Here is a 14536-nt window from a genome sequence, read left to right as displayed (position 1 = left end):
AGAGCATACTTTGAATTGAATGACGAGACTTCTAAACGATAAAAATCAAGACTAAAGGCTCGTACACACCGGGACGATTTTTGTTTGCAGTTATCGTCAGTGCTTTGAGATGTTTTTCTGCATTCAAACCCAAGCGATTTTCACTGGCGTCGAGCAGAGGAGTATGCAAATCACTCCTTGACCTTAGATGGTGCTTAATGAAAAACAGAAAGACCCCGGTGCACAAGTTGACATGCTTAATGTTAAAGTTACTGGCGATTCGAAAAAGCATGGATGGTTCAAGCAGTAGCTCCAGCCATAGCGATAAAGAAATGATTATTGTTCACCAGTGCAATAAGCAGCTCAACCTTCATATCGCATTTGGGCATCTTCTTCAATATGCGCACACATTAACAGTTTTGTGCTTGAGCGCCTCTAAGAGCTGTTTACTGTAACTTCAGCAGCTCTGTGCACTAAAGTGCCAATCTGATTGGTGGAGAAAGTTTTGACGTGTAGCCTCAAAACAAAAACAAAAAACGAGCATGAGGCATTTCTTAAAAAATGACGATTTTACGCCTGGCGTTTGCCCGTTGGTGTGCATGATCACGTTGCCGCCCTTTATTTAGTCACAAGGCGTTAAACGTCGACGGAAAACGCAAGCAAAAAGCGTCCCAGTGTGAACGGGCCTTTAAACAACCGAAAAGATTGTGATATCTGTAAATATGAATGCTGTCTTCAAGTAAGGGCACCATACAAAACAGGTAAGGTGTGTGTAAGCAAGATTCTAATATCACCACAGGACAATTTTGCATTTTTAGCGATGCACATTTCTGCGAATAAATCTTTCTAGGAAACCCGTAATAGTGTCTGATCTTTATCCCCAGCACCGATCGCATGAAAAACACACTGACAATATTGTCATTTAAACATGCAGACACATATAATAAACTTATCTTCTTCAATTGTAGGCCTGGCTCTTAGCTAAAGTCACTTTATAATGCAACATCGGCTGAATGGTTGAAAAACAAAAATGGCCATGTTTTGCAGACACCGAGTTCTTCCACACGTCTCACGGAGGCTGTGAATTTTCATACCTGTTCTCCAGCTGTCCCTCGCTCACCTGGTGAAACTAGCAGCAAAACAGCCACTCCTGTTTAAAGGGCTGGAGAGAAAGAGCTGGTGAAACGCAGGATGGAGGTATGGATGGATCAGGAGCAGATGGAGCCAGGCGTGGAGGTCAGGGTGCAGACGGGTGTGGGCAGGCCGTAGAAGTGCGGGTCGGTCATGGGGAAGATGAGGAGGAGGAAGAGGACAACCCCCAGCCCGTAGAAGAAGAGGATGGTGAGGCGCTGCGAGTGATCCAGAGCCGTGTTGAGAGCGGGAAAACCCATGTAGTTGCAGAAGGAATGGCACAGCACAGGACCCACCAAATGACCTGGAGAAAAGATAAAAAGAAAAAGATAAAAAATTGTTTGATTGATGTTACAAATCCGATTCAATTACATTTTACACAAGAAACTAAAAATACATTACAACAAAGAAATAAATAAATGCCTGGTAACAGAGTTTTCCCTCAACCAACTTCTAATTACTTTGTGTTTGTTGTAAATACTAATAATTGTGTTTCATAAATATTAATAAACAGCCCATATGCAGAGATGGGAAGTAACTAAGTATAAATACTCCGTTACTGTATTTAAGTAGATTTTTCTGGTATGTCTGTACTTTACTCCTTTATTTATTTTTCTGACTTTTTACTTTTACTCCTTACATTTTTACACAAATATCTGTACTTTGTACTCCTTACATTTTTAAATCAGGCTTGTTACCTTAGTTTTCATGTGTTTGGTGGCATGATCTATATTATTTTGTGTTATTGTGCAATTTAACAGTCTTTTTGATGCAGTCAAACCTTTTTGTTTTCTTTTTCAACCCATCACGCACCGTAGGCTACGTTGACTAGTTTATGAAGATTAGTATGGGAAAGGTAAGGATGATTATGCAGATGAGACAGGGAGACTGATGCTGTCCTGTTTACACATTTTGCTTGACATTTTGATAACAGATAATCAAGAAGAACATTCCAGTTCAAAAATATGCCATGTAAATGCTTAAGGTAAACAGTCTTTTATCCGGCTCCGATCGCACTGCACGGGATTTCTCTGGACTTTCAATCTAATACCACGAAAAAGTGCTTTTTTCGTAAAGATTTGTACATTTAATACTAAAACAACAAAACTTTTTTTATAAAAACCTTATGTATTGAGATTTATTTCATTTGTCACATGAATCACCTGTTTTGTAATCACTTTAGACATTATGCTGGAGAATCATTCAAATACTAGCTGTAAAGTGACGTTGGTGAATTAGTAAAGGCTTTCTCTGTTCTGACATCAGCAGCAGATATGAATGAATGGCGGAAGAAAGTAGTTCCTTATACAAAAGGGTTTTTATAGACTCTCCGTGTTTGAATTTCTTTTTATATATACATGATTGTGCCGACGAACAGCTTAAACTTATAACTTAAACAGCTTACATCACACCCATAGCAGTGCGTTGTGGCACTGCTAATTAATTTGTATATTTTACATCTTAAGTCTACTAAGCCTCATTACTGTAAGATACAAATCACATATGCACCTGTCCTGATGAAAATAAAGGCTGTGTAAGCTCCAAATACTGCAGTGTAGGAGAACTGGAACACTGAAAAGGACACAAACAAACACAGACATGAGTAATTACGTCTCACAGGCGGCACTACTCACAATAAGGATGACAGTAAACTAATGACTCGGTTACCTGCAGAGAGGAAAATCCCTGAGACAGTGCCCTGTCTGAACCGCAGGAGCTCAATTACATGGTGAAAATGAGCTGTAGTCTCACACACACACACAAAACACACACACAAACACACACAGAGGAAGAAAAAAGGGATCTGTTACAACAATGGCCTACAAAGCAATGTGTATGAAACTCTAAACAGTTGTCATTTTTTCTTCAGTGGCTAGTCATGTAAACACATCAATACAGGGGAGTTTCCGAATGTAATAAATGAGTGGGATAATTTTGCAGGAATCGTTTGAAATGCTCAGGTTACCAATTAGCAGGTATCTAAGTAGTGCTGAGTGTCCACAAATACATCCCTCGAGATCCCTTTGTCGAATCGTCCAGCATTTGCTATTATTGCAGTAACCTTTAATAGACTTTAGTCAGCATGGAATTTAAATTCAGAGCATCTCGTTTATAAATGCACCATGATTCATCAGTTTCATAATAAATTTTATTTTAAAAACACATACTCTGAGTGGTCTCATAAATGCATTGTATTAAAATGTATACATTATGTGCGTAATAGTTTAGAGGAGCCAAAGTTGCTTTAAAAAACAAATAAGCATTTTTACAGCCATATAACAAAATTTCTGTAATTGTGTTTGATTTTGTTTTAAGGATAGCGCACTTGGCATTGTTAAAAGATCTTTACAAACCCATAGCTTTGGGGACATTTATCAGAACAATATCTATTATCAAAAAAATCATAGGGCTGGGTGATGAGACAAAAATCTCATTTAATGCAGTACTTCCTACAAGTTTAAAATATACTTGTGGTGGAAACACACCTTTTACCCACATCACATGAATAATTAACTATTTGCGATAAACAAAACATAATTCTATTTTTAACAATATTTTTATTTATTAATAAACAGCTATACACTGTTTCTTCTCAATGGGTCAAAGTTATAAAAAAATCTTCAATTAAAAAAGAAATTTACTATTACTCTTATTTTTATGATATTCAAGAGCAATGTGTAACCATTGACAGGTAAAAATCCTGCTTCTCTCTATCTCATATTTAAGTTCAGGTTGCTTTATTTGCATGACATTTTGGTGTCATTTTAGATGTATGAAATATGTAATATATTACTATCATCAAATTTGGAAAATATAGAGCAAATTAAATATAAATGACAGAAAAAAACTGAATAAAAACAGAAAATATCTAAAATAATTATAATGATTAAAACATGTAGATTATTTAAATAAGGCAAATGAGTTGATTAACCATTTTAATGCTGTACATTGAATTTACAAATTACAATTTTGTTCTCTCCAAGTACTTAGTAAAGTTTTTCTGAGTCGTTTAGATTAAAGAATTAAATATTTAATGTTTCTCTTGGGACAATTAAACAAACTTTAGAAAGTGAAAGCAAAAGACAAATCACGGACATTTTAGTAGACTTAGAAACCCCTGCCGAAAGCAAAAAGGCACATCTCTGTGGGTCTGCAGAGCACGTGAGACTGTCTGTGGGAGTATTGACAGGTCTCTTGCACGAACAACAAGCAGTACGAAATGAGTAAACATGAGAGGATTTTCCACTACATAATAAATTGCTGACGTTTGGTTATTGTGCATGAATACAAAAAGTAAAATATATATATATATATATATAAAAGTAAAATATGATAATATTACAAAACAGAGTCACTAAATATACTTGGGCAGCCGTTAAAATACCTGGGCGGCCTGCCCATGTAAAGTTTATGTGTGGGAAGCACTGTCATAATAACAATATTTATCATGAACGATATAGTACATTTTCTGTCAATTAAATTAAATAATATTGACCTGATGAAAATTATTATTTCTTTTTTATATTTTAAAGACTATATTCAGGCGGCACAGAGGCTCAGTGGTTAGCAATGTCGCTTCACAGCAAGAAGGTCACTGGTTCGAGATCCAGCTGGGCCAGTTGGCATTTCTGTGTAGAGTTTGCATGTTCTCCATGTGTTCGCATGGGTTCCCCCCACAATCCAAAGAATAGGTGAACTGGATTAACTAAATTTATCATAGTGTATGAGAGTGTACAGGTGTTTCCTAGTACTGGGTTGCAGCTGGAAGGGCATCCGCTGCGTAAAACATATGCTGAGTATAGTCAAAAATGTATTCATATGTGATTAATTTTCTCATTTTATTTCTGGACAAATGTTTGATTAATAAAATATAAAATAAGTTTTTTTAGATTAAAAAACCCAGTGACTAACCACCCAACATAAATTATTGCAGAATAAAATACCAGATGTAAACATGGTACTTTCTAGGCATGTTGCTTTAATTAGGTAAGCCATTGGACAACAGTGGTTTTGTTCTGTAGCCAATAGAAAAAAATTATTTCCTGTTGAGGCAATAGCAATTTTACAATTTTTGAAAAAATCTGCTTTCATTCCAGCTAAACTAAAATAAATAAGAACAAAAATTAAATAGATAATACTACGCCAATTTCCTTGCTAATTTCCATGCAAATCAGCACTTGGGAAATATTTGAAAAAAAAAGTATTTTGTATAATCTTGTATAATTTGCATATTGTTATTTTGCACAGCCATAACATTAAATAATCGCACACTCCTAGTCACCACTCACCGACACCAAAGAACAATGGGCATGTGAAGATTGCTGTGGAGGGGCCGGCACAGGGCACAAGCATAGGAAGCATGCATGCCCGAAAAACCAGCTCCTCTGTCAATGGTGCCACAACCTGGTTCCTCAGCCAGCGCATGTCACTCAGACACAGACTCCAGAAACATGGGTCTGCAAAGACATAACAGAGCAATCACTTTTACAACAACACTTACACTGAAGCACCTTTATTTCTATAGTGATTTATACAGCATAGTTGTTGAAGCCATTTTACATGGTTGAACGGGCAAATAATTAAAGTCATATTTCCTTTTTCAGGCAAGCAGCAGAAAAGTAGCAAAACTTTGGTGTAGTTCAAGTTGATTTAAAAAAATTGAGTTCAATAGTAATGTCACTTTTAAAGATGATCCACTAAAGAGCAGATCCACTAACTGAGAAAGAAATATGATTCTTTACAGCATTAAAGACAAGTCAAGTTTATTTTTCTTTCATAGCATGAAGAATTAGTATTGCACCATTTGTTAAAGAATAAATATTCACCTCCTACATGCTTTGGCTAAATGCCCTCATCAACTGTTTAATAACAATATTTTATGGGGTTGTAAAGTACACAAAATTACACACTTTGATACTTCGGTTTTGAAGACGCCTTTCAGGACAGCTCGCAAATAAATCCCAACATAGATATATAAACAGAAAGAGAAAAAAAACTACTTACCAACTACAACTTTCATCCCATCAATGAACCCCCATGGGCAATCCATGGCTAACTGGATCAGAGGTCCCAGAAACAGCACCTGACAGAGAAGAGTCATAAAAACATAAAATACAACACAAACCTGCTAGATGAGGCATCTACAATAAAAAGAACTGCAAACTAAAGTTGTCTGAAAAACTTGAATTTTAAACAAACTTGGTTTAGGTTTTAGAAAAACAATTGTTTTCCGACTTTTCCTTACCATGGTCAGTAGCAATGGTAGAATGATAGCAGGAATTAGACCCTCCAAACGGATCCCCATAAGGGCAAACAGTGAGGGACCAGGCTAAGGGAGAAATCAAGCACATCTGATTAAGTATGTTACTCTATCCAATAAATTTAACCAATGCATAATATTTTATTTTATTTTAAATAAGACTGCATAATGCAGATTTGTTTTAATATGATTAATTTGGCCAGTCTCACAATTCTTTAAACAAGGTTGTCTTTTTTAAGTCCATTATGAATTAAATTTCAGACATACACGTAGCTAAACACTAATATGTTTTATAATGAAATAGATTTTTACTTGCTTCATTAAAAATAATTCTAATTTAGTTCTTTCTTAGCCACATATTTTAAATAATGGGTCAAAACAAGCAAGCTCTGGTTGTATACATGTACTTTTTTTCAACATAACATTTTTTTAATTGACAAGTTTTTAAAACTTCGATAAACTAATTGCATGCACAACAGGTAAGTGTCCTCACCAGGTAGCTATAAATACATGGAGATCCTCTAAACAAATGTTATTGTAAGGAATATAATTAAACCATGTTGGTAAATAGTTGTAAATAATTGAAAAAGGTTCTACTGAGATGGATTGTTGTGATTGCGATTTAGGATTGTAAGGCCTAAAATTAGGTTTTTGAAATAAGGCTTTTGAAAATGAATTCGAAAGGCTTGTAAGTAAATGTAAGGCTGAAATGTAAAGCTTTTCTACGTTCACACTGCCAGGCTTAGTGCTCAAATGCGATTTTTTCTGAGATCTGATTTTTTTTGCATAACTGTTCACATTATTGTTACAAATGTGACCAATATTAGATTTGCAGTGTGAACAGATCATGGTCCTAAACTGACCCGCATGCACAGGTACAGTTACGGACAGCACAAAGTGTCTAATTATGCACATAGTGTATATACTGTATGAAGCTCGTTGTCAGACTATGCTTAATATAATTACTGCCCTTTTTACAGACAACTGTGGTGTATTTCATAACTAAAGGGTTGGTCTGATACCACTAATGTGTATTTCGTCATGTGAAACCTAAAATAAGTCTCTTGTGATTTAAAACACTGATTATTTGTGATTTATAACAACCGCTTATGCCTAGTTCACACTCGAGGATTTTAAGCCTGATTTGAGCCCGATTTGGAAGTTAACGAGCTCGCCGACAGATCGGGCTGTGATCGGCAAGAAATCTGCGGGTGCACGGCGCTCGCCGCTCTTTATGTGTGAACTACTGAACAACGCATCAACGAGGCTCGCTGACGCGTCACCGACACCTCGCAGATGGAAATCCAACATTTAGCATGCTAAATATTCCAGAGCAGTCGGCCGACTCAACCCCACGTGTGGTCAGATGTAGTGACGTGCTGCAGCCAATGAGAGAGCATATCAGCATGAGCTGAATGCCTGTGTGTTCAGGAGCTCAGCAGAAACATCTGTGATTGGTCAGAATGGGCATCGGTGCACTCGCTTCATTCTACGTTAGCACAGACACGAGAGTAGGATATATTAACAGTGGAACTAAAATTCTGTATCTATTAGAATTACCATACTGCTCATTCTGACTGTTCTTATATAAAACGCCATATTGTCACAACATATTTACATTCAAAGCTATTATTGAGATATTAAAATTAAGCTTTGAATGTCTGGCATCATATTTAATAACACCATTACCCTAAAAATATAATCTTTTTTGATAATACAGCCTATAAATATGTAGTTAAGATACTAGAACATGCAAAGGTCTTGGCTTTCATTTTCACTTTCAGGAGCTATTCGGCACAGAATATGCTGTTTTGAAAGATATCTAAAGTAAATTGATGTTTTCGCCATCAGAAAGTTTTGTTTATGTTAGCAGGAAGTTGCTAGGCAAGAAAATGCACACATATTTAAAGTCACAGCGAAAAGTATCAGACATGCATGCAGTCATTTTGACCAATATGGTAATTTAAGGCAGAAATGCTCAGTTCTTTACTGTTTTGTAATAAAAAAAATAACAATGTCAGAAAGAAATACACTGATAGTTAGAAAACGGCAGGGTGTTATAAATATGTTAGTTTTATTTCAAAGAGTTATAAAATTACAAAAATTAAAAACTCTTTGTATATCTATCCACTGGAACCTTGCAGATGAGTGATTAATCCGCTGATAAATCAGCTGACTTGACGATGTTTTTAAATGCTTTCTCCAAAGCTTGAAACACTGACAGTGATGTCATCAGCACACAAGCAGCCAATAGTGTTCAGCTTTTTCTGACGACTCCTCCCTCAAAATTTCATTGGCTGTGGTTTGGTAACTTGAAAGAGCTGTTGGGGAATGAGTTGTTGTCAGATCATGTAGTGTGTGACCCCCCTCTTGTGGATCATTCACAGAGTGTTGCGTAGTGTGAACACCTCAGAGATTAAAAGACACAAAGTCAAATCATGTAGTGTGAACAGCACAGCGATCTGCTGATGTTTAAAATCCTGTAGTGTGAACTAGGCTTAAGCAAGACCTACATAACCTTTCATACTGCGATCGGATTGTAAAACATCAGATCTGACTAATGACTTCGTAGTATTTGTTTTTCCTACTATGAATGTCAATAAAAAGTTTCAAAAGTTCTTTAAAGTATCTGCTTTTGTGTCATTGTGATGAGTACATTTTTATCTATTGGGGTGAACTATCCATTTAAGGGACCATAATAAATACACACAATGAACAAAACACAGGAGTTGTTGCAATAAAACTACCTGGATGCCTGTGAAGTCTTTCCATGCCCATACAAACACTGGCGAAAGAGCAGATACAATCAATACACTGGTGAAGCGTCTCTTTATCACTGCAGGATGATCCCTGTTCATACAAACAAACATAGAAACATAGTTGTTTAATGAAGTCCATAGTGGCACCATCAAATTATGTTTTATGAAAAAAAGTGATTGAGGTAAAGTTGGTTTTCAATTCACACATTCTGACACTCTTTTTAACAATGTAATTTCAGAAAAGTATTCTTAATTAATTTTAAATAGTGAACTCACATTAGCAGCCAATTACTATCAAAGTACAACATAGTTCACACTCACGGTCAAATAAATAGTGCTAATGTTGTTTTGAAGTTATATTTACATGTGATTTCAGACTGAATATTCAAAGTATCATGTTAAACAATATAATGAGCATGTCACAAGCTGTCACTGAATGAATGTGCGAATATAAAACCAACTTTATCTCAATAACAAAATGAGCATTATTAAGGTTAATTTGGTTTTAATTCACACATATGGACATTCTCCTTAATAATATAATTTTACCAAAACATTCTTTGCAAATTCTAAATAGTGAACTCATATTAGTAGCCAATCACTATCAAAGTACCACATTCTTTACAGTCAAATAAATAGTGCTAATGTTGTTTTCAAGTCATTCTTGCATGTGATTTTGGACCGAATATTCAAAGTACCATGGTAAACAATAAAGGGAGCATTTCACAAGTTATCACAAAACGAATGTTATAATATAATATGAAACCAACTGTACCACAATAGCACAATGAATGTTATACATTTGTCTACTTCTCTCATGATCAGTTAAAAGATATCTGCAAAAAATTAACAGATTAAGTAGCAGAAAAATGAAAAAAGAAATCGAAACTAAAACATGGTACTCGAATGTTTTAAAATGCTAAACATTAAAAACACTTAACGTGGCCTGATGTACCCAACCATCAACCAGAGAAACACAAATTTCTGTCAAACTTTACTTGTAATTAACCCTAACTACTTTAAAAAGAGCGAGCCCCAATTCCACAGATAAAGTGAAAAACATCACATCAAGCGTTTTCTCCCCCAGTGAAGTCCATAATAGGAGAAAAACTTAATGTTTTAAGATAGAAAATCACATTTCTATCAAACTGTAATTGTTGTTAGCACTAACTACTAGCAAAAGAATGAGCCCCTTTTCCACAGCTGAAGTCAACAATATTGTGTCAAGCCTTTTCCCCATGTTAATGTCAAAACGCAAAATGAATGTCAATGAAAACATCATCAATGAAAGCACATTCTTTTGACAGCAAGGGTTAATCTATTATAAATCAAATTTGATTTTATAAACAACCTTTTTAACATTGGTTTTTCCTTTAAAGTTACGTTAGCGTTTCCTTACTATGGACTTCAATGAGGGAGAAAACATTTAACGTGATTGTTCACTTCCTCTATGGCAGTGATTCTCAGACTTTTTTCATTAGGTACCACCTCAGAAAAAGATTGTCTCTCCAAGTACCACCAATATGAGCAGTATTGAAATACAGTAGCGTAGTAGGCCCAGTAAAGCAGCTAAAACTCAAAGTAAAAAAAAAACGTGGCAGATTACCTCAGAAATATAGGCTATATGCCATATATAGCATATTATATACATCATTTTTGATAAATATTGAAATGTGTTTAGCATGTACATGACATATTTCATTCCTCCATGTACCACAAGAAGGAAGCCTGTGTACCACTAGTGGTACACGTACCACAGTTTGAGAACCACTGCTCTATGGAATTGGGGCTCGTTCTTTTGACAATAGTTGTACTTGTGAAATGTTATTCACAAGTAAAGTTTGATTAATGTGTGTTTCCCTGGTTGGTGTTAAGGTACGTTAAGCTGTAAAGTGTTTAATTGATAAACTAAAATAAAAGTTTGACAGCAGAAAGTGTTTATTGAAAGTGTATTTTTATAGAAATTTTGTTAAACCACATTAAGCTCTTATAATGGACTTCAATGGGATAAATTGCTTAATGTGACATTGTTCACTTCATCCACAGAAATTGGGCTTGATCTTTTGCTAGTAGTTGGTGTTAATCACAAGTAAAAATTGATAGATTTTTGGTGTGCCCAACTTGTTGAGGTACATCCAGCCATGTTAAGCATTTTCCTTTTAAAATGGACTTAAAAGAAACAACGTGAAAATTTTCACTCACTACAAATTAGAGCTCATTCTTTTGATATCAGAAAATGTTTTGTCATGAGTAAAATTTGATAGAAATTTTATTTTCCCTGATTGTTGTTAAGGTAGATTAAGCCAGTGTTCCTCAACCACGTTCTTGGAGGACCACCAACACTGCATGTTTTAAACGTCTCCTTTATAGAGGTAACATTAAATTTGGTTTTATATTCTCACATTTAGTCTCTCATTAATTATAATCTCAGAAAAGTATTAATTGGAAATTCTTAATAGTAAAATCATATTAGCAGCCTTGTAAAAAAAAAGCCTTGTCAAAGTACAGCATTGTTCACAGTCGATTAAAAAGTGCTAATGTTGTTTTGAGGTCATCCATGTGATTTCAGTCCGAATATTCAAAGTACCATGGTAAACAATGTATGGAGCTGTCCCTGAACGAATGTGCGAATATAAAACCAACTTTACCTCACTTATGGAATTGGGGCTTGCTCTTTTTATAGTTAAGGTCAATTACAAGTAAAGTTTGACAGAAATGTGTGCTTCTCTGGTTGATGGTTAACTTAAGTACATTAAGCCACGTTAAGCGTTTATCAGGTTAAGCGTTTTAGAATGTCCCCATCCAAAACGCACTTAAACATTAGATTCAAAGACTATTCACAAATACTACTGTTGATCAACAACATCGATTTTTAAACGATGACATGAAAGCGTCAAATCGAACGTTGTGTTTACCAAATTGCTGTCTAGGTAGGGCGCTCACTAGGTTTTGTGACACAGCCAAAGACTTCGAACTATACCTTGGTAAATCGCTTTTCCAGACGTATAAACTTCCAACATATGAGCACGCAAGCAGCAGACAGGACAGAATTGACACCCAGCAAAGTCCATCAGGAACCGACGCCACATTAGCATGTAACGTTAGTTGTTCTGAATGAAAACTTGACATCGAATCATCTTCGTCGTTCATGGCGACACCGACAGGGGCTAAGATCCAACAGACGCGCTAATAAATCGCAGGTGTGGGTGATACATTAAACACCACACGCGTGGTTTTGTTTTTATTCTATATAAGTGTGCACGTCCACAATGGAGATACTCTGGGAAGAAGCTGAGAGGAGACTGTTTTGGCGCCAGAGAATGACGCCATCAACCTGAGACGATCCTTCTGGCCCATATTTCCATTCACAACTCATGACCTGCTCATGACAGCTGATGGTGGTGCACTGTGTGTTGAATAGGGAGAAGGAAAACGACGGACTATTTACGAAACACATAGCGATACACTGATACACTGCAAGCTTTATTTTATGACTGCAGTTCATGGTTGCAAAAAGCTCTTTTTTCTTTTTAATTGCAATATTAAAATATTTAAAAACACCAAATTTAACATCAGTAGATTTTTGACAGAATATTCAATGTGCACAACACTGTAAATATATATGGAGGTTTTATGGAAATGGAAAATATAAAAATTTTCAAAGAGCATCGTAATCAAATATTAAACTATTTTATAAGAATATTTTTATTTATTTATTTTTTATTTTTTTTTTTTTTTAACTTTTAGAGTCTTATTAAACTTTAAGGGCTTTTTGAAAATGCCCAGAGCTGGGTTTTAGGTTACGCCATTTGAAATGTTAAATTTACCAAATAATAAAAACAAATCAATAATATTTTTTCTAGAAAAATTACATAAATGTGAATGAAGTAAAATGAATGATAAATCTAAGATTAGAGTAAAAGTCATGTTAAAGAAACAATATAATATATATATATATATATATATATATATATATATATATATATATATATATATATATATATATATATATATATATATTCATCTCAATATAGAACATAGATAAGTGCTCCTTCTGTGTCTAAAAGAATCAGTGCATTGATTTTTTGAAATTCTAGGGGTTGCAATACATTCTTCTTACCACTATTCTACATAGATCTGCCCACAGACAGACAGACGGACAGAGGACAGATCAAGAACTTGTTCTGTCCTTTTAACAATTTCTGTCCTAATCATTTTTTCAAAAATCTTTATAGGAATAGAAGTCAGAGCCACAGGCCTTAAATCGTTCAAAGTTGAGAAGCTACTGAAGCTACTAAAGTGACTTTGGACATGGTATGATAATATGGGGGCAATTGTAAAATTATTTGTATTATATATATTGTATTATATATCTGTAGTATGTATTTGTAGAATTTATTTATAATTTAATGTTTTTAATCAATTGATGTGAAGGATGACAACTTAGACTTTATTTGATCGCTATTTCTGAAGTATTTGTTGTTCAAAATAACAGTTTTTAGCATAACAAAACAGGTCTCTGCAGAATGTGCCTTATATAACTGACTTAGGCTGAATAGAATAATCGTCGACTAAATGGGGTATTTCACTCAAAACTGAAAATCCTTCATCATTTACTCAATCTTCACTTGTTACTATTCCTGTCTGAGTTTCTGTTTTGTTTTGAACACAAAAGAAGATATTTTAAAGAAAGCTGAAATTATAGTACAAAAAATAATAAAAAATACTATGGCTGTCAATGTTTACAACTTTCTTCAAAATATCCTACACTGTAAACGATTTCTGTTGTTTTCACGGTATTATACTGCATTTCTCAACAGTTGTTTACTGTATAAGCTGTGCACAGTGTGTTACTGTATATATTGCTGTTTTCACAGCATGATAATGTATTCTCAACATTTCCATACTGTGAACATGATTAACAGTATGCTACTGCAGATTTTACAATGAATTTTGGGAAAAAATCAGTTACTGTGCATCTAAATACAGTACTGCAAATGACCATGAAAAACTCTACACACACTTTATATTATTATTATTATGTTTATTTAATTTTTTGACAAAGTGTTTTGTGAAGAAAAATAAAATAACCAGTTTCTTCAGACTGTTCAGTGCATAAAACTGTCCCCTGGTTTTCCATATTTGGGTGTACTGCACCTTAATTTTATAAGGTTAACATGAAAATATTAAATCATTTTTAATCAACATAACTTTGTGCTTAACCAAAACGTAAACTGGAACAAAAGTAATTGATTCATGAAACCAAAGTCAGCTTAAATGTCATAATGACCAGCCTGCTTTAGACGGATTCATGAGGTTAGGGCACTCGTCATCACCATGGAGGTCACATCTCCGCATTTTCAAAACAATATTTTAAAATACCCACCATCTCTATAAATAAACCACA

At 34.7% G+C, this 14536-nt stretch overlaps 1 protein-coding gene across 2 annotated transcripts; it reads right to left on the bottom strand.

The window, feature by feature from the left end:
* Positions 1-473: 473 nt before the first annotated feature.
* On the bottom strand, positions 474-12460 carry rce1a (Ras converting CAAX endopeptidase 1a). 2 transcript variants are annotated; one of them, XM_073908209.1, is made up of 8 exons: positions 12110-12460; positions 9118-9220; positions 6356-8778; positions 6115-6193; positions 5400-5567; positions 2779-2850; positions 2620-2682; positions 474-1414 (listed from the first exon to the last, which is right to left on the bottom strand). In XM_073908209.1, the coding sequence occupies exons 3-8, from the start codon at positions 6413-6415 to the stop codon at positions 1188-1190; spliced, it is 669 nt and encodes a 222-aa protein (XP_073764310.1). In that variant the 5' UTR covers positions 6416-8778; positions 9118-9220; positions 12110-12460; the 3' UTR covers positions 474-1187. The 2 variants fall into 2 exon arrangements, with proteins under 2 accessions (XP_073764310.1, XP_001919229.3); XM_001919194.9 differs by having other exon boundaries at positions 6356-6439.
* Between the last annotated feature and the right edge of the window lie 2076 nt (positions 12461-14536).

The sequence above is a fragment of the Danio rerio genome, chromosome 7, assembly GCF_049306965.1.
Source record: "Danio rerio strain Tuebingen ecotype United States chromosome 7, GRCz12tu, whole genome shotgun sequence".
Lineage (NCBI taxonomy): Eukaryota > Metazoa > Chordata > Actinopteri > Cypriniformes > Danionidae > Danio > Danio rerio.
Note: the sequence above shows the minus strand (reverse complement) of the source record. Positions and strands in the feature narration are given on the sequence as shown.

Excerpts from the sequence above, each read along its gene's own strand:
- rce1a (XM_001919194.9), bottom strand. The coding sequence starts at position 12,279 with ATGAACGACGAAGATGATTCGATGTCAAGTTTTCATTCAGAACAACTA. Across the intron at positions 2,683-2,778 it reads AGGGATTTTCCTCTCTGCAG|TGTTCCAGTTCTCCTACACT; the intron begins GTAACCGAGTCA and ends TGTCCTTTTCAG. Across the intron at positions 1,415-2,619 it reads CTTTATTTTCATCAGGACAG|GTCATTTGGTGGGTCCTGTG; the intron begins GTGCATATGTGA and ends TCTTTTCTCCAG.